The sequence below is a fragment of the Rhamphochromis longiceps genome, linkage group LG3 (assembly GCF_057381845.1).
Source record: "Rhamphochromis longiceps isolate RC_006_pf linkage group LG3, R_longiceps_female_GT1.1, whole genome shotgun sequence".
NCBI lineage: Eukaryota > Metazoa > Chordata > Actinopteri > Cichliformes > Cichlidae > Rhamphochromis > Rhamphochromis longiceps.
Genome location: NC_140559.1, coordinates 15,106,757 through 15,127,225, shown reverse-complemented (window position 1 = coordinate 15,127,225; position 20,469 = coordinate 15,106,757). Strand labels below are relative to the sequence as shown.

The 20,469-nt window shown below is 41.9% G+C and overlaps 1 protein-coding gene and 1 pseudogene across 2 annotated transcripts; both read right to left on the bottom strand.

The window, feature by feature from the left end:
• Positions 1-6,082: 6,082 nt before the first annotated feature.
• On the bottom strand, positions 6,083-8,147 carry LOC146673079 (C-type mannose receptor 2-like; annotated as a pseudogene). The gene is made up of 4 exons (XR_014910393.1): positions 8,114-8,147; positions 7,553-7,925; positions 7,048-7,392; positions 6,083-6,772 (listed from the first exon to the last, which is right to left on the bottom strand). The product of XR_014910393.1 is annotated as a C-type mannose receptor 2-like (transcript).
• Positions 8,148-13,042: 4,895 nt separating this feature from the next.
• On the bottom strand, positions 13,043-19,666 carry LOC146673078 (uncharacterized). Its single transcript, XM_085401632.1, has 5 exons — positions 19,491-19,666; positions 16,965-17,315; positions 15,770-16,096; positions 14,669-14,796; positions 13,043-14,298 (listed from the first exon to the last, which is right to left on the bottom strand). Exons 1-3 carry the CDS (start codon positions 19,525-19,527, stop codon positions 15,930-15,932), a joined length of 555 nt encoding a protein of 184 aa, XP_085257758.1. The 5' UTR covers positions 19,528-19,666; the 3' UTR covers positions 13,043-14,298; positions 14,669-14,796; positions 15,770-15,929.
• Between the last annotated feature and the right edge of the window lie 803 nt (positions 19,667-20,469).

Genomic DNA, 20,469 nt, shown 5'->3' with positions numbered 1-20,469 from the left:
TCTTGTAGCAGTTGGGAGATGTTTGGCTTTTAATGTGTGTTTTTTAATCTTCCCCTGAACTATCTTCAGTGCAACCAAACAGCAAATAAAAAGAAAGAGAGCAGTATCTTAATATGATGTATCCCTCCCTGCTGTAGACATTGCAGGTGTACATGCCTTCATCTCTCTTTGAGGGGTATGTCAAATTGACACTGAGGTCTCCAGATTTCAGTGGATTTCTCTTCATCTTGGTTCGGTCTCTGTAAAACTGGTGCTGCTCTTGAGGCTGGTCGGAGCTGTTCTGATAAATGTGGACATTATTGTCAGCATTGTTTACCCAGTTCACTTTAACATTTTTAGTCAAGAAGTCTCTGGTATTGCACGGCAGCTGGACAGACTCCACCCATGAATTGACCTCCAACCTGTAGACTGAGAGGACAACAAAGTACAACATGAGCTGTAAAGACAGAAGGACACTCTGGTGTTCATTTTACAATGTGGATCAGCCTGGATCCCTTACTGATGAAATCTGAATCAGCTGCTGACTTTCACTAAACTAAGGAGTCATATCTGGAATTACAAGTATTTTCCCCTAACTCAACAAATTCCAAGTCTCAGCATCTTCATGTCCCAAAGTGACATTAAAACACAACACTTTGGTTAGGAATGGAAATTAGTGGAGAAAAGGAGATAGTAAAAGTACATTTGAGCAATAATTAAAGCAGGTATTGTGTTCGGTTGCTGAACTTCGACTTTCAGCTGTATATCACTTATAAACATAAAGAAAAATATTAATTTTTCTTTGTCTAAAATAAATCAGTGCACTAAAACATCATTCCAACATAGTCACTTGCTCATTTCCTCCATCGTGTGTGTGCCTCTCTGTGACATAAGCTAAACATCTAGCTAGCTAGCTCATCATGTCTCAATCTAAACTGTACACTCAAAAATACAGGAAAGAGTGGGAATCAAACCCTGAATTTAAGGGCTGGTTGAAGCAGTTTATTGGAGATGATACACATGCATACTGCTTGTATTGCAAGGCGGATTTCTATGCCAAACTGAGTGATGTGAAAAAACACATGCTAACACAAAAAAATACTCAAAAGGCAAAGCATTATAACAGTTCCACCCAAATGGTAAATGGCCTGTATTTGTATAGCACTTTCCTAGTCCTTACGGACCCCAAAGCACTTTACACATTCAGTCATTCACACACACATTCACACACTGGTGATGGCAGCTACATTGTAGCCCCAGCTACCCTGGGGCGCACTGACAGAGGTGAGGCTGCCGGACACTGGCACCACCAGGCCCTCTGACCACCACCAGTAGGCAACGGGTGAAGTGTCTTGCCCAAGGACACAACAACCGAGACTGTCTGAGCCGGGGCTCAAACCGGCAACTTTCCAATTACGAGGCGAACTCCCAACTCTTGAGCCACGATCGCCCCATTGAAAATGAAACTGCAGTTTCTTACTAAAAAAAACAGACTCTTCAAAAAAGGCCGAAGCCACCATGGCATTAGCTATCGCTGAACACTGTTCCATGCTCGCATGTGATTATATTGGAGAGGCATGTAGAGCTGCTTTCTCAGACTCCACTGCTGCCACCCATTTCAAAATGCACAGGACAAAGTGCACAGAAATGATTAATGGTGTTCTAGCACCATACTTTCTGAAAAAGTTGGTTGCAGATGTGGGTGATCAGCTTTTCAGCCTCCTCCTTCATGAGTCAACGGGTATAAGTGTTTCTAAGTATCTGGGGGTCGTCATAAGGTACTTTAGTGACACCAAGCAGACAATTGTGTCCACTTTTCTAGGGCTTGTTGAGTTGGAGGGAGGAGATGCCAGATCTATAGCTCGTGTTGTTGTGGGTTTCCTTGAGAAGTGTTGTCTTACAAAAGACAAACTCTTGGGGATAGGAACCGACAATGCATCTGTGATGACAGGGATTAACAATGGGGTCCATAAAGTGCTGAAGGAGGAGTATGGGCTCAAAGATCTTGTTCTTTTTCACTGTGTATGCCACTCGCTGCAGCTTGCTGTAAGTCATGCTTTCAATGACACCATACCCGGTAGTGTGGAGTACTTGGTACGAGAGACTTATAAACGGTTTTCAGTGTCTCCAAAGCGCAGGGAGGCCTACAAGGCCATTTATGAGATTATCAACTGTGGGGAGAAACCTTTACAGATAACCAAGGTGTGTGCCACACGTTGGCTCTCCATTGAACCTGTGGTTTCACGCATTTTGGACCAGTGGGACGAGCTTAGGCTGCATTTTGCAGTCACCAAGTCCAGTGAACACTGCTACATGGCTGAAGTTTTATACTCCATGTACAATGACCCTCAAAATATCTAGTACATGACTTTTCTGAAGTCAGCGCTGGGAGAGGTACAGACCACCTTCAAGGCTTTTGAAGGAGAACATGTAGATCCTCTTAAACTACTTTACAGCTTGATTAGCCTGATCAAGTCTGTGAGCAGCAGGGTGCTGAATCCACTGGCAAATGTTGATGTACTCAAAGAGCCAATAGAGGGATACATCAGTTACAAACCATACCTTGGTTACCTTTTTGAGTCGAAAGCAGCTGAGTTGCACCTTGCGCCTGAGGATGAAAAAAATGTCAGAAAGCAGTGTGTAGCCTTTACCATATCCCGCACTAATGAGTTGTGGGTGAGACTGCCGAACAATATTGAAGCATTGCAGTACATGTCAGTTTTCAATGTGGAGGAAACTCTAAAGCACAACAAGAGCCCTGGAGAAATGGAAAAAATTGCTAATCTCCTTGGCTTCTCCCTTGAAGCAATAGATAAGTTTGCCCACCAATGGCGTACCATCCATCTTAGTAAATGGAATGAGACAAAAAACACAATGAACTTCTGGGGTGAGATTTGGAAGTACAGGGATGCAGCTGATATCAACCCATTTCAAAAACTTGCCATGGCTGCTGTGTCTGTGTTGTCCTTGCCACACTCAAATGCTGAAGTTGAGAGAGTATTCAGCCAGATGAGTGTGGTAAAAAGCAAACTTAGAAATCGGATGTTCTTGCAGAGCCTTAACTCCATCCTGTACATCCGATATGGACTGAAGCTGTCTGGTGAGGCTTGCTATGAGCACCAGCTGCCTGACAATGTTTTGCAGCTTTTTGGCACATCAGCTGCGTACTCATTTAAGTCAAATGCTACAGTTGCTGAACTGTAGAGAATCTTGACAAAAATGAGGATGACCCACTGCTTCTGTGAGCCAGCACAGCCTGGATGTCTGAAAAAAAACCCAATCAGCCTGAATTAGGACCAGACTAGTCCCCATCATTTTTTCGCATTGCCACTGTTTATTTCTACTGTCTGTTTTTGGTCCATTTAGATTGCTAATGTAGTTTGTTAACAACATTATGGTTAAAATGTTCTTCTTTTACCCTTAGTCTTGTGTGGTTTAAAACTACTTTAAAAAGGAAGAAAAAAAAGTAACTCCGCCAGAGTGCCTATTTTGGGTCACTTTTTCCGGTCCCAAGCCCGGATAAAGGAGGAGGGTGGGATGATATGATATTAAAACAATAACTGCTAAAAGAAATGTAACTTTTAGTTGTAAATATAAATTCCCAAATGCATTTAGGATGTTTTTTACTCACTTATTTCTCTCTCCTACAGCGTAGTTTACAAGCATGACCAATTATGCAAATTAGGCGATGACATCATTTAGCGACTTCTAGCGACTTTTAGGACAGCCAATAGCGATTTTCCTTACTGAGGAGTTGGCAACACTGATCTGAGAAAGCAAGACCGAGACAGTGAGACCAAGACAAGACCAAGACCACGTAAAAGTGGTCTCGAGACCAAGACCGGTCTCGAGACATCCAACTCTACCTTGTGCTTGACCATTTTCATAGGAATGTTTTTGCTAAGCCATTGAACTTTGACCTATGAACCATTCAAACATAAAGAAGGCACAAAAAGCAGTCTGTCACAAAAACACATTGTTTGTTGTCTTTTCTTTAGTCGTATCTACGAACAGTGCTAAAGGTAACGCAGCCTGACAGCAATAGAAGAGCATCTTTCTCCGACATGTTGATCCGCAAAGAGCCATTGGCTGAAAACCTGGCATTTCTCAGTTTGCTGTGCAGTGTGTCCTTAAAAAAGTTGTCCTTCCAAACCAGTGGAGAACAAAGGAAGAAGCAGCAGGCCTAATAATCTATCTACAGCAGGTGGACAGCATGAGAAAATCACATCTTAAGAAACAGACACACCATGCACTCCCACATGGAAAGCATCTAACTGTGAAGATTGGGACGGTGGTCCAAACACACTGTCAATGGTGCATTCGCTTCTGATTCAAAGACTGGGGATTGTCCACATTGAAGACGCCCAATCAGAGAGAAAATCAGCTTCCTCATGGTGGAACATCGGCCTTTATGTTTTGCTTTTGTCAACCTGTGTTAACCTTGTGCTCCCTGTGCCTGCAGTCATCCATGCCCACATCATGTCTATATTGAGTCCATCCTTTAATGACCAGGTGTGGACATTTATACGCCATCCAACCATTACCCAACCTGGACGCCAACATGACATTCAACATTTGGACTTCGAACTGGGTAATTTTTTGGACGTTAATTGGACGTCTATGAAAGGTGCAGGAAATTTAAATGATTAATAAGTAATTTTTTTTTTTTACAAATATCAGTATGACACATGAGAATACAGATTATTTATAAACACACACGATGTGCTATGTGTTAGCCTATTGATTTTTTCAGTGTGTGTACCTGTTTTTATTTAACTTGTTTATTTAGAATCAGAATACTTTATTGATCCTCAGGGGAAATTATTTGTGGTTACAGTGATCCAGTATAAACAAACAGTAACAGAGACAGACAATACACCATGTAAGAATAGCACAATAAATTTCAATTAATCACCTTATTTGTTTGTAACCAGGTTAAAAACGTGATTGATTTAAATGTATTGAAATACTAAAAACATTGAAACCATAAACTGTAAAATAATAATGTTTAAAATATTCAAACAAATTTTTAAATGCCTTTTAAAAGGAGTACAGTGTGTTTAACAAGTTTAAACGAGCATTTACATTATGTATGGTTCATTTTTACAAGTTTCCTGTTTTATTGTGAAATGCTTCTGAGAGGAAGTGACTGTGGTTGTGATCGGTGACTCTAAGTTTGTGCCAGTGTGTATGAACTGGACTCTCTCCTCGACAGTCTTTGTGGATGTTCATGTTTTACAAACTGTCTGTGAGAAGCTGGAGACATTTCTGCTCCACATCCACTGAGCAGCTGCTCACTTTTGTCTGAGCCCAGGAGCCCACATACAGAGGTCCTAAGGACACCAACACAGACATTAAAAGAAAATGTTGACCGGTGTTACAAAATAAACCTTTAGTGGACCAAAATTGGAAGTCCAAAATGAACTTTTAAAAGATGTTACTCCGACGTGACTTTGCGCAGTGCGAGTGACATGTAAACATAACGATGTATCAATTGCAGAGCACTCATATGAGGTCCGATGTCACATACACACTCCTAACTAACAAAGCTCTATCAGACTGATTTAAGATTTATGTTATTACCGGGCATCAGCACGTCAAAATTTTCCAAACTACTGATGTTTTTTGCCTTTTTGGTGGCTCCATAATCTGCCTCCAACGGCCATGCACGCTTGTGAAGTTCCTAAAATCACCTCCGATCTAGATCTTTGTCTTTTCAACAGCTCAAATCACATAATGAGGCAGTGACATCATTTCAAAGAAACAAGGCCTCATTTGTCTTTGGTCTATGGGTCTCTTTGGGCCTCAACACAGGCTTCATTTGGACATGCCCCCTGTGCTCAACACAGAAGATACATTTCATCATTACATTAACTATGTAATGCCACATGGAAAGCATTAGCTGCAGTTAATATAACATACTATGATGTATGTAGTTTGTACCTGTAAATAAATTAAGAGGCGCTGTTTGCATTAGCTCCTGTGAAAGCTGTAGCAGTGACAGACTTGGTTAAATGACAGTTTATTTGTCTTCATGAACAAACATGATCAGATTATAGAGCTCATATGGAGTCATGACACAAACATGGTTTTACCTGCTTTTAGTGACAGGCTTTGTAATTCAAGCTGAGGATACAATGGTGTGAGACAAAGATTTACAGCACATGAAGCAGAAACATTAAAACCATCACCTTATCTGAACTAAATACAACAAACATCCTGCTACAGTTTAATAATGAACCAATCCAGCAACAATGAAGGAAGAAACCAAGATGCTCCTGACTCTGGTAAAGGAGAGGACATGAAACACAGACTGCTCTCTGCAAATGTCTAAGCTGCAGGTAAAAATCTGTTGGTCATTTTCAAATCCAGAGACTGTAAACACTGAGCAGAAACACAGAGTTCACCCCAGAACATCTACATGTCCAGCTAAGAAGTGACTTTAGGTTTAAACTTTAGTGTTTTATACAAATAAAATTAAATGTCTCATTTTTCCTCTGTCTGACCCACTGCCCTCCTGTGGTCATGGCCGCAGACATGCCACAGTCTTCACTTCCCCCTGAAGCCCACCTCTCATAGCACACTAGGTTGTCATTGACCCAGAACCATAAACCCAGAGTGCAGGAGTACTGCAGTCCCAGCCACACGAAAGGAGTCGAGGCGTTTTTGGCTCTTTCCTGGACCCATCGCTGCTGACGAAGGTTGCTGATTGAAACCAGGTCATGATGTGTCTGTCTGCAGTAATTCAAGGCTTCCTCCCAGGTTTGGTTTTCCCTGATCAGAATCAGTTTATCTGCCACAAAATCAGAGACAACATCAGTCAGTTAAATCTGGAGTTAAAATATCTGGATGTTTGGTCCAGTTTCACTGGAAGAACAAAAGAAAACATTTCAGTGATTCTTCAGATGAATCAGTCGCTCTACAGAGAAATCTCTGTTCCAACCATCAGCTAAACATCTTCACCTGCAGAAATAAGTGGCTGAAGAAACATACTGACCTAAATCCTCTCAGAGACTCCAGCAGTTCATCTGTTGGACAAACAGCTGAGATAAATCTGTGTAAACTCACCATCATAGCAGAAGAAAGGCTTTCTGTGGTCACATCCAGCAGAGCTCCATCTTCCTGATCTCTCTAACAGAGTCGTAGCACATGTCCTGTTGTTTAGTCCATCATTAAATGAGTCCATGTCCCAGTATCTGAAAGAGAAGTTACTCCCATCTGACCACCTCCAGCTGTCTCTGAACAGGCCGATCCACGAGGCTGTAGATTTCTGCAGCGTCTTAAACTCTTCACTGTATATCTGATCGAGTCCACTGGCCAGGTCAGTGTGATGCTGTCTGCAGTAGCTCTGAGCCTGAGTCCAGGTCACAGACTTATCATTCAAATGAAAGGTTTTATTGTTTTTCATTGTTTCTGTCGAGTCAACAGAAAAACACAAAAACATCTTTATCAGCTAATTTGTTTCATTCTTCAAACTGTCTCTTTCAGGAACATATGATATAACACAGATTATAAACTACATTATAACATTATTAAATATTGTTTCATCATATTACTGTTCACATATTCTCACCGTCATAGCAGATGAACTGAAATGTGTTAGTACATGGATAATCTGCCCACTTGTCTACTGTCCTCACACAGTTCTCAGGGGTGCCACCATAATCATTTGGCTCTCCAGCTGCCCAACAGCTCTTATTTTCAGTGTATTCCTCCCCCGGCAGAGACCAGTGCCACCTCCTGTTGTCTCCTGGCTCGCTGTACAGTCCAATCCAGGCTTGTGTTTGATTCTGTGCAGAGTCTTGAAGTCTTCTCATGTCTGTCAGGTCAAACACTTTGGCCAGGTCTGTGTAGTTCTCTCTGCAGTATGCCCATGCTTCATCCCAGCATCTCTTCTTTAATAAAGTGGTACTCATACAGGTGACATGTGATGAAGACACACTGACCTGAAACAGAAGAAATACTGTTGAATATCTGCTGATACAAGCAGGAAACTCATGTTCCCATCAAACTGTCCAGTTTACAGGTCAATCCTTGATTGTCTCAGTAAGAGTTCATTTGTTTAATGAGTCCTGATCAAACTAAAGGATTTCAGGTGGAAACAATCAGGAGTCCTGGTAAAATGATCACTCACCCATCAGAAGAAGCAGAAACAGACTCCACTGCATCGTCGCTCTGTCACATGAAAATGACTTTTCTTTCATTTAGAGGAAACAATGAATCCAGCAGCTCTTCAGTGTTTGATGGACACGCAGCACTTTATATTAAACACAGATATCTAGTTTGTCACACACTGCTGTAAGAAATATATGATTGTTCTTAATAAATGATCATCTGTTTAAAATTGTCCAAGAAGAAAAAAGCAACAGTTCAAATGTGGTCCACACAGCACCTCTGTACACAGACATGAAATGAGCCTGCAGGTTTGAAACTTACATCTGGTTCTTCTCTGGTGTTCATGCAGACAGCTGTGCAGTAAATAACCATCTGTACTAACACACTCTCTCTTTGTACTCAGCATTTCAATATTAAGATACAAATTTCCCTCTGACACAAAGACACAGTGTAGATATGAGTTTTGAAAGGACTTGTTTACATTAAGTTATGGAAAAATAACAGGAACTGTCTCACTGTGGACTGTCCATCCAGATAAATGAGGAAGTGTGATAATAATATGTAAATATAACTTCCTACTGTTTGTGGTGCAGGTGAGAGACAGTCTATGACTCTCTTTTATATCTCAGGTTTTAAACACCAGTTTCTCCAGTAAATTCTGAAGGAATATGTAAATTATCAACCTTTTCCTTCTTACTTTATGTTACTGGGTGTACTGGTTAGTTGGGAAATCTATATTGCAGACAGATATGAATGTGAACATGAATGGTTGTCTCTGTCTATGTGTTGGCGCTGCTAACAGAGTCTGGTGACATGTCCAGGGTGTGCCAAACGATCACCCTGAGTCGTGAACAATGGACATCACTGGGGTGCTGGGTTTCCTCCTTTTTAGTGCACAGCCAGGTTATTAATGCAGCGGCGTTTAGTTGTTGTTTGTTTGTGGGCCTTTCTGTCTGAAGATAAATGGGAGAAAGGATTCGTAACTCATCCAAGTGACTTCTTCAGTCTGGGCTGACTGCTGGTTTCCCCAAACTTATAAACAGTGCACTTGTACAATGACTGAAACTATAGCACCACTAAAGGAACAATGGGCTGTGAGGTCAGCTTTAGAGATGTCAGGATTTCACTTTTTTATGTCCGATACTGATATCATAAATTTGGATATCTGCTGATATAGTCTATAGTCTATTTTGATAATCAATAAAACTGTTTTTAAAAATATTTTTGTTGCATTTTGTGTAAGTTCGTACTCTTGTTTTAAAAAAACAAAACACTAAAGCTATTCTGTTAACCCTGTATGCAAAAATGACACTGCACCCAAATATTTCATAGTTCAGCAAAACTGATCAGTCTAATAAACTTAAACCTACACCATCCTCCCCATTCTGGTATTTTAAACAGTACTTAGCAGAAATATTAAACAACCCAACTGATAGGGCTGCCAACTCCCTGCAAAAATATTAGGGATTAGTGATGGTTTATCACACATGGTAAGTAAACCAAGCTAAGTGAGGTGGTCGTTGAAACTGCTGGCCCAGATGGTCTCACCCACCACACCCCCACCATTCTCATGGTCTACATGGGAAGGGAATGATGGGACAAGCACAATCGCAGCGGGATCGGCTGCAACTGAGGCGGATGAGAAGCTGGGGTCATTGCCAGTTGCAGTGGAGGACAGACTGTGCAGACCCAGATCACAGTCTGCTGGGTCATCCTAAAGCTGGTGGTGGAAACTCCGTAGGTGAGCAGTGATGGGCTTGATCAAGAACCCAGGTATTGTCCAGGGGCTGGCGGCAGTGAAAATGCTTTAGCTGGTCATGCTGGGCAACTTTCACTTTAGACCTTGGGTTCATCTGGATCCGATAAACTAGGTCATCAAATTGTCCCAGGACAAAGAATGGTCCTTCATACAGTGGGAGGAACTTTTTTACCTTGTTCCTTTGATGAGATAACACACTATCTCCAATCTTGTACTGTGTCTGGAAACAGTTATTGTCGTATTGTCTCTTTGCACAAGTGAATGACTCACGCAGGGCTTCCCTGGTGATGAGGTGGGCTATCTCCAGCCACTCACGCATCTGCTACACATACTCTGGAGCTGAGGGTTGGTTGTCTGGATCGTGGGGTAAACCTGCGACCGCTGGCTTGCTCAATTCTAAGCCAAACATCATGAAGTTTGGGGTGGAGCCTGTATTACTTTGCTTGGTCGCCCTGTAGGCCATAACGGCATACAGGATCATCAGGTCCCAATCCCAATGGCATAATGTGGAGGCCATTATGTTTTGGAGAGTGGCATTGAAACATTGCTGGCCATCTGTAAGGAAGAGGACTCCCTTGCTAGGATTATTTATATTATCTGTATAGCACTTTACAGCACCCCTTTTACTTTATTAAAAGCACCTTATGAAGCCCTTTATTTGGCATCGCACTTTAGACATAGATTTGCACAAAAGAACATTTGCACACAAGTAGTTAAATTTTGTATTTAATATTTATTGTGTATTTTAAAATCAGTTGGTAGCCTTTATTCCAGGTCCTGCACAGCTGCTCCTCATCAAGGAATGTGGTGGCTGTCTCTGAGGAAAAAGGAATGGTGATTGTGAGAAAATAAGGTTTACCACTAAGGAGAACTAATGCAAGTGTGTTTGTGGAAAATCTAGTGATAAAAGTGATGCAAAGAAGTGATTGCAAGATGTGATTACTTACCTTTCTTTCCTGTGTTCTCTCCAAGGTGTTTGGGCAAATGTTTCCCCAGGGGTCCAGACACCATTTAAAGGTTCTGGGAGAGACCATGGGTTAAGGGAGTGTGGGGAATCTTTTGTGCTTACCATGATCTCCCACCCCCAATAATCATGGAATCTTTTCACACAGTTTCTTTAAAAGAACATCCTGACGAGGAGAGAGCCACACTTATATCACCAAGATTCTTCATCCTAATTCGCCAAACTGGATCCTTAGATTTACCAATACTGCTCTTCTAGCTATTCCACATTTACTTTCGCCTCTACGCACCATTGACTCTGTGGCTTGTTTAAAAAACAGCTGAAAACTCATCTATTTAGATGACATTTGGGTAAAGAAGGCTGAATGTTTCTGAGGAACAGAATATGAATATATATAAAAGCAGCCGCCGAAGGAGGACTACCCTTCCAACTTGTCTTGGCACCGCTGCCCACACCTAACCTCGCTGATCTTCCTGCTATACAATTTGCCTCCCATGAGAAAACTCTCAGGCGCAAACATGGCTGCACACTGGTTGAATCTGTCTGGCGCTCCCCTGATGGCCGCCCATGTCTGCCTAAACACTTCTTCCCCTGGTTTCTAAAATGGGCACATGGGTTAGACCATGTGTCCAAAGGGGATGCTACAAGCTGTAACATCGCTATGGTTCACCAAAGGGTTTTCCACAGCAGCTGAGAGGTATTGCAAAAGGTGTCTCATTTGTGCCACCAAGAATGTGGGACGCCCAGTACAGGAAAACACTGCACCAGATATGCCTTTTGACAATCTAATTATGGATTTCATTGAATTGACACCAGCTGAGGGAAAGAAGTATTGTCTGGTAGTAGTGGACATGTTCTCTAAGTGGGTAGAAGCATTCCCGACTAAAAGTGCAGACAGCAGTGCAGAGGCAAAAGCCCTCCTGTCAGAAATCATTCCCAGGTGGGGTATCCCGGGGAAAATCACAAGTGATAATGGCGCTCACTTTGTGAACCAGTTTCAAGTTCAAGTTTCAATTTTATTTCTATAGCACATTTAAAAGTCTCAGGTACATCAAAGTGCTTCACAGACGAACCGCATTTGCGGGGTTACAGCAGTAAAGGAGCAGGAAATACAATTATCAGCAAAAGAAATACAGTTTTAAAATGGTGACGTGACAACAAGCATGAACCGGGGAAAAGTTAAAAACGAAGTTGTTTGGAAGGCAGGTGGGGTTTTAAACGTGATTTAATGGATTGGATGGATTCCGACGCACGGACATCAATCGGCAAGCTGTTCCAGAGTTTTGGTGCGGCAAAAGCAAATGCACGATCCCCCCTAGTCGAGGCATTGCTTGCATTAAGAGCCCCTGGTTAGAGGATCTGAGTGCTCTCGTGGGGATGTATAGGTCAAGGAGGTCGATTAAGTAACTGGGTGCCAGGTTATTTAAAATTTTAAAAGTGTATAAAAGGATTTTAAAAATGATACGATATTTGACGGGAAGCCAATGAAGGTTGGCGAGGGTGGGTGTGATATGGTCATGTCTTAAAAGGCGTGCTGCGGCATTCTGGACTAGTTGCAGGCATTGGATGAGGGAAAGTTGGAGGCCTAAATAAAGAGAATTACAGTAGTCCAATCTCGAAGTTACAAGAGCGTGAATGAGCTTTTCAAGGTCATTATGTCGTAAGTAGGGCATTGCCTTAGAAATTTGGCACAGTTGGTAGAAGCTGGTTTTCACCACTGCAGCCACTTGCTTGTCTAATTTGAGGGAACTATCCAGTACTACTCCAAGGTTTCTGACAGTAAACGATAGATGACTGGCATAGGATCCCAGGCATTGAAGGAAATCAGTGAGCGACTAGGTTTCAAATTGCAAACACACTGTGCATATCACCCACAATCTGGAGGTGCTGTGGAGAGAATGAACGGCTCCTTAAAGTCCAAGCTGGTGAAGTGCTGTGAAGAAACTGGCCTCACGTGGCCAAAAGCACTTCCCCGCGTGCTGATGTATGTGCGGACACGGACCAGACCCCCAGCACACCTGGGCTGTTACCCCGTATCGGGTTCCCAGCCCTCGAACTCTCCAGCCTTCAGGCTCAATCCATGGACTCTTACTTTATTGTTTTTTTTTTTTGTTTTTTTTTTCTAAATGGACTCTTACTTTAGAGTGAATTCACAGCACACAGCATCTATCATAGCTCTGCTCTAGGTTAATCATAGTATTGTTGTAGTTCAAAGAGATCATAGTTTTGGCTTTTGCTCCAAGTTTATTCCTATTGAAATGTTAGTTTAATTTTGCTCACAGTTTTTCATAAGTAAGACTCCAGACTTTAGTTATAGTTACTTTATTGTCAAGTGTCATTGGTTAAATGAGTACAGTACTCTCTGTATATAGTAACCATTGTCCTTAATGTAAATATGTAAGAAAAATTGTGTATGTTTCTGTTCTGTGCCCTGTGTACTGTTTGTTTGTATATGTGTCTTTCTGGCTGCTGTTACAACCAAATTTCCCCTTGTGGGACAATTAAAGGATTATTCTATTCTATTCTATTCTTAAATCATCAGGCACCTTGTGTGTAGTTCAGCCGTTGTGTTTTCACATTACTTCACTGAACATATGAAACCACAGAGTGAAGCTTGACTAACATCTTTTGAGCTGCTTAATCTTTGGATTCCTACCATATATTCAAAGACCAAGGCAAGAACACAAGTACACACACTGAGAAACAGCCAGAGTTAGCTAGTTTAACGTGACCATGTGAATAGCTGACAGAGGAGGTGGGAATGTAGGAGCAGGAGAGCACAAACACTGGGAGCAGGGAAATTCTACTTCGTTAAATTTTACATGCTAGAAGTGCACGTAACCTGGCAAGGATGCTGATGTAGATGCTAATTAGCATTAAGCTAACTCTGTTACAGAGTGTTAATATCGTACACGGTCCCTTTTCAAACAAAACCAATTAGATAAAAATAAAAACAGCACCTTTAATATTATTATCATCATCACTCCCGAATACAGGATAAAGTGTTTCTTTAATGTGGCCCACATGTGCTCCTGCTGTGGACCTGATTTCATTGGTTAGCTGTTTAAACCAGTAAGTACCACCAACAAAGGGGCCTCACGACCAAACCAATATGTATATTCCCAAAAACATGCTCTCATCTGGTCACAGTTCAGCAGCTAACCTTATAATAAACATCATATAGAAATGTTAAACTGAGATCTGAACTGTGACATGAGTGCAGTGTAAACATGCTAACTTCAGGAACTTATCTCAGCTGCTGCAGGACAAGAAACATGTCTTTGGACTGTAGGAAGCATAAAGCAGCCAGTGGACAGCATGAGATCCAGTATTAAAGACAAACTGCTTTGATCTCAGTCTAACAGGCTGGTTTATCAGTCTACTTTAGGCTTCACTGACACACGTGGACCATCACATATTTGTAGTGACTGCCTTCACTCCACTGTGGCCTCCTGAAGACCGACCTCTCCACTTTCACTGCCTAAAGAACAGAAAGGACACAGAGCAGAGCATAAGGACAGACACATGTGAGTGTGACCCTCCATCATCTCCTCTGCTGTGTAACCAGCAGCTCCTCACTCCTGCTTTAATTAATGTAATGTATACTTTATTGATCCCTGTGGTGAAATTACTTCTTTTTTTTCTCAGTATTTCTCATTCACTCAGTGAAGCAGTGTGTAGGGATGGCACCTTGCTCAGCGGTACCTCAGGGTAGCCGTTCAGTGGACATACTGATCAACCACTCTAGCTACTGAGCTATCCCTGCCCTGTGTTTCTCTGACTTGGAGCTGATTGATCTATGAGGCGGTTTGCTTTTTGCTAAAGACACACAGAGACACAGAATCACATACCTTCTTTTTAGCCGTCTTCTACCATTGATGTTTGCGAACACCCCAGCAAAAGCCCACAGGAATAGAAATGATGATCGCAACAATGACGCATGCCAGTGTGATTATTGTTATGTTGTTGGATTTGTATTCTGTCAATAAGAAAAGACAGAAACAAAAAATCAAAACCCAGCACATCTGAAGAAATGTCCCACCAACGTTGCCCTGAACTCTGAGCTGGATCTTTAGTACTGACTGCTAGATTGGATCACCTGGAGGGTTGCCCTGCTGTGATTGGTTGTTAGGTTACAAGTGTTACCTTCTGTCATGCTCTGATGGTGGCATTTCTTTTATTTCTTTCTTCATTTTTAGCTCACTCATAACCAGTGTTGGTCAAGTTACTTGAAAAAAAGTTACTTAGTTACTTTTTAAAAACACGATTTACAACCTGAAGAGGTGATAAAGCGATAGATCTTTCAGCCCAATTCTAATTTTTCTGCATAATCCATCATACAAAATGTAATCAAATGGAAAAGTCTCTTTTTAAAACTTGTTTTATCAGTTTTAATCTTTTAACTTTATGCATCAAGCAAAAATTTTATTATATGCAACATTCACTGACTGGAAGAACTTTGTTTAACATTTAAACCTATTTTCTACACATTCCAGCACATAAAATAAAATATTTTTTGTGTTTACACTCAGTCTTTCAAATAGATGCAAGTAAAACACAGCAGAAAATAAATAAAGTCAAAGACTCAGCGGTCCTGTTGCTCTATTTTCACCTGTATAGCAGGAGGAGGTTTGCCCTGCTGCAGGTGTGCCGCAGCGGTCAGTTGAAGAATCCGCGAGTTTCTCTGTGAGTTTCCCATTACGTCGTTGCGCACTCAGTGCTTGCTTGGAAGTTTAGGGGTTTTTTTTCGCACAGCGGACACTAATGTTTTTGTCACTTTTTATGGAATCAAACTCAAAGTAAGGTCAGTACTTCCACGCTTTAAATGCTGCACGCTCATACTCTCTCCCACAATCGATATGTGATCCATTGTTGATTACAAGTAACGCGTTACTGCCCATCTCTGCTCATAACACTTGATTCAGATATCAGTATGTATCTACAGCACTGACCTCTGACATAGAGCTTCACTTGTTTCATCAGCAGGATGTTTCCCTCCCTGCTGTAGACGGTGCAGGTGTAGATGTTTGTGTCTTTTTCTGTGGGGCGGTCCAGGAACAGACTGAGGTCTCCAGTTTTCACCAGGTTTGCATACATCTCTGTTCGGCCTCTCTAATCCTTACTCTGTTCAACTGGCTGGTCCAGGCCATCTTGAAATACATGAACCCTATGATCACCACTGTCTATCCACTCCACTTTAGCATCTTCAGCCAGATGAAGTGTGGTTTTGCAGGGCAGCTGGACAGACTCCACCCCTGAATCCACCTCCTCACTGTCAGCTGAGAGAACAACAAAGCACATCATGAGCTGTACAGACAGAAGAAAATCCTGAAGTTCATCTTTACTGCAGATCAACCAGGTGTCCTTTCTGATGAACTGTGATGCAGGATTTAAATTGAAATCAAAGAACTGAAGATCGCTGATATTCTGTGTGATATTCAGTTCCTGCACAGTAAAAATGAATGTATATAGTTTTGCGATGGCCAGTGGCTGAGCTGTGGTCTAGTTCAAAAAGCAGTAGTTTGCTTCTGTGTATGCCTTTGATGATTATTGACTTCATCAATTGTTGGTTTAAAATGGAGCACTGTAACAAAAAATAATTTCCCCCAGGGATCAATAAAGTATTCTGATTCTGATTCTGATTCTGATCAGAGGGGACTCTAGAGACTTCACTGAACTATGAGGGCACCACCTCCACGTGTGCTTCACTCTGTGTTTTCTGGCATGTGAATTAGACACTTAGTCAGAATTACTTGATCTCACACTCTGGTATCGTTCACAATTGCTTCTCAGCATGCAGCACATTTTGAATTTCCCTGAAAAAGAACCAACAAGTCTGCAGGAATGAAAGAAAACAGAAGATAATCTCCTTGCAGATGAAATAAATGTAGCTTCTAATGCAGTTATTCTTACATTTGAACCATTGGTCTGACCAGTGAATGTGATCAAAGGCGGGATTCAGATTTCCATGTTTTGGTGGGAGGTTTGTGTTCAGCTCTTCCAGTTTGCTAAAGTTTGGGTGAGTGACACAGAACGACTCATGAACTGCATTATGGGTACTGTAGTATAAGAGGATAAACAGACATAGACCTCTGAACAGTATTGACCTTTGACCTGGTATCATAGGTGTTGAGATTTGTGGCTGACCTTTGACCTGCAGCTGTACATCTGTCAGTGTCCGTTCTTTCCTCCCATCACTGAGGGTGCAGCTATATTTGCCGCTGTCGGTCAGTTGTGGTTTTCTCAGAGTGAGGCTGAAGTCTAAAGAGTCCAGAGCATCAGGCCTCATCGATGTGCGCCCACTGTAATGCCGGTTTTGTCCTTTAAGATCATCTCCTTCTTCTCGTCGTAGGTGGACAGTTGTGGGATCGAGATCATTGCGGGTCCAAGTCACTGTGGGATTGTCGTCAGGTATAAAACCTGAGTGCTGACAGGGCAGCTGGACAGACTCTGCCTCTGTATTTCCTTCTACCTCCACAGCCAGAGCATGCTGGGAAACTGAGGACACAAAACAAAAGAGCACAAATTAACTGCATGCTGTGGGTTTCCCAGTGTCAACGCGGTGAACTGCAGCTCACATCAACTGTTCAACCATCCTCAAAGTGTCACGGGGTGGAAAGGGACAAGTCATCTAAGTTTTTCTACTGTGCATGTTTTGCTGCGTTTTACCTTTTTAATATTTTAATATTGTACACTGGTTTATTTTTATGAGTTTTACTGCATGTTTTAATTGTATTTATTTGGTGACTTGTCCTGGAAAGACTCCGCCCCTACCTGATAATAAACTGATCACACCTGCGAGAGATCCCAGAGAGGCCAATAAGAGGGCCTGGCAGACCAAAGGAAGGGGTTCGACCGAGAGGCAAGAGAGGACTGAAGCATGGAGGCACCCATGAGTGTCACGGGAACGGACGAAAGCCTGGAGTGACACGGAGGCTTAAGAGATGGGGCCTGAGAGGCCTGACGTGAGGCTGTAAGATAATTTACAGAGTGACATATAAGGCGGCTAGAGTTGGCTAATGGAGGACCAGCGCGCAGAGGCACCAGCGCGCGGAGGACGGACAGCACCAGCGCACAGGGCACCAGCGCACCGGGCACCAGTGCAGAGAGTGACAGTACCAGCGGGGAGAGCGGAGACAGCACCAGCGGAAGGCACGGGACGCCTGTGTGGCTTTGCAGTTTTAAAGAAGCGGCGGGCGGAGTTGAGAGCTCTGCCCACCCGGGGTAAGTCTTCGACTTATCCCCTTTTATTGAATAAAAACTGCCGGAAGAATAGTGACTGCCGCTCCTCCCTTTCTCTAGCATATCAAGACGCGAATGCGGAAAGGAAGGAGAGGACTCCGCTGGGTTTCCCTTTTACTTCGCTGGATTTCTTAACTCCCTGGGACTTTTATGCTGTGGTGGATCCCACTGGACTTTTAATGTTGTGTTTTATTGATTTTTATTGTGTTATCCCTTGGCCAAGGTTGTTTTAGTTTATCTTACATTTTTAACTATTTAAATATAATAAATTATATTTTTAATCTTACAGTTTAAATTGTGTGTTTCCCTTGGCGGCTCCACTGCTCTGCCCGTTTTTAGGAAGGTCTCCTTCCTTTTAAAAACACAAAACATCTTGGAAATAAATCAGCCTTTCCGCTCTGTTACAAAAGCAACAACAACAACAAAGCACTTATCATAGATGGTTTATCCATGATATTAATAATAAAAAATAATAATAAACTAAATAATAAATTAATAATAAAGTATAACATTGTTGGCTTTTGATGATGGCTCCTTCAGGCCTCGATGTGCTCCTCATCCTCTCTACTCAAGATCAGACATCACCATTAGTAGATTCATTAGATAAGAATAATTAAAGTGATTTGATAATGAGACTGGTGAAACTTATGGCCTTAAAAACTGACAGATCCTTGGGGCCTATTTTTTGCAGCACAAACATTTGATACCACTTTTGTTGGATTTTGAAGAAGGTGGGGAGGCCAACTTCACTCACATCAAAGAAATGGTTTTGACTTGATCAGTGTTAACCCCGCCCCCTGGGTTTGATGGGTGAGGTTGACAGATAAAATTATTTCATGGTGAGACCTGAAGGAGTCAAGTGTGCCAAAATGAATGAATTAAGTACACCATTAAATAATTAATTACATTTGTCAAAAATATTTATTTATTATTTCTCATTTTAAATAATTATTTAATGGTGTACTTAATTCATTCATAATGTCAGCCCTGGCGTTCTGTCCTGGTGATCCGTGTGGGACTAAAAAGCTCTGATAACGTCCATCCAGCAGCTGATAACAGGGACATTTGGTGCCATGTCAGAGCTGCACAGTCAATCATCCGTTTGGCTCTTTAGTTTGAAGAGTTCAAAGCAGCAGCAGAGAATCTAAAGTGTGTCACACAGCACCAAGTTTCCTTTGGTCACATATGAAATGTGAGTCCGAGCTTCAGCTACACAACAACACACACAGCAGCTGATTGTAACATGAGCTCATCTGAAAGGCACCAAGAAGAATCCAGAGATTTGAAAGTTGCTGCTTTGGATTGTTAGTTTGATCTGAATCAGAATCCAGTGTTTGATGGAAATCTCCTCCTGCTGCACTTCAACACATTAAAGAGAGAGAGATGAAAGAAAAGCTGATGATGAGAGCAGAGAGAGGAAGGTGTACTTACCGTGCAGGAGGATCACAAACACCACAAACATCTTCATGTTCCTGTCAAACTCAGAGACTCTTTAAAAGCCCTTCAGGACATCAGCTCACAGCAGCTTCACTTTCCTCTGCTGATCATCTACTGACACTCTCACACTGCTTCAGACGGGACATGAGGCTGACGGCTACAGTACCCACTGTGACCATGTCACAGCTGATCCACAGAGTTAAATCAAAGTCTGTGAGGAGAAGTGTGAGCAGACGGGTCATTAAGGTGTGTCTGTGTCACAGATCATTTACAGCCCGACTCGACCAAACTTCAGCAAAGCAGCAATAAAATGTGAACTTTGCTAAGAAACAAAATAAACTTGTTAATGTTTAATTTTGGTTCTTAAGTGACGAGTTTAAAGTTTCAGGTCAGTGTTACAGTCTGTATGTAGAGAATAATACAGACATAAAGCCTGCTTCTATGTTATAGATCAGTGTTTGTACGAGTATCCTGGTGACTTTTATGACATGTCACTCGTGTGATGACTGAACTTCGACCTTCACACAGAAACTCAAACTCTGATAAACTGAACCTGCAGCCGAGCAGGTCAGGACTTCCTGTAAGATCTTAGTTTTTACTCTCTGATGGTTTAACTTCAGCTTTTCAGCACATTTATTTAAAATCACAGTCAGAGCCAATAAAACACTTTAAACCAGCTGCAGGTTTGATGTGTTTCATTCATTTAGTGTCATTAAATAAGTGAAGCATCGATGCAGATGCTGCTTTTTTACATGTAAAGCTTCACAAAGACAAACAAAGAAGAAGAAGCAGTCACTTTATGTGACACAGACACATGAAGAAGTCAGACAGGTGGAGTAAAGCTGTGATCCTGGCAGAGGGTAAAATCAATGGTTAACTTCTACAGTTCAGGACAGAAGGACTCTGGGCTTTGTTTCAAAAACCGTGTTAACGACAGAGACGTTTTACAGGCTCAGGATGGACTTCAGTCTTT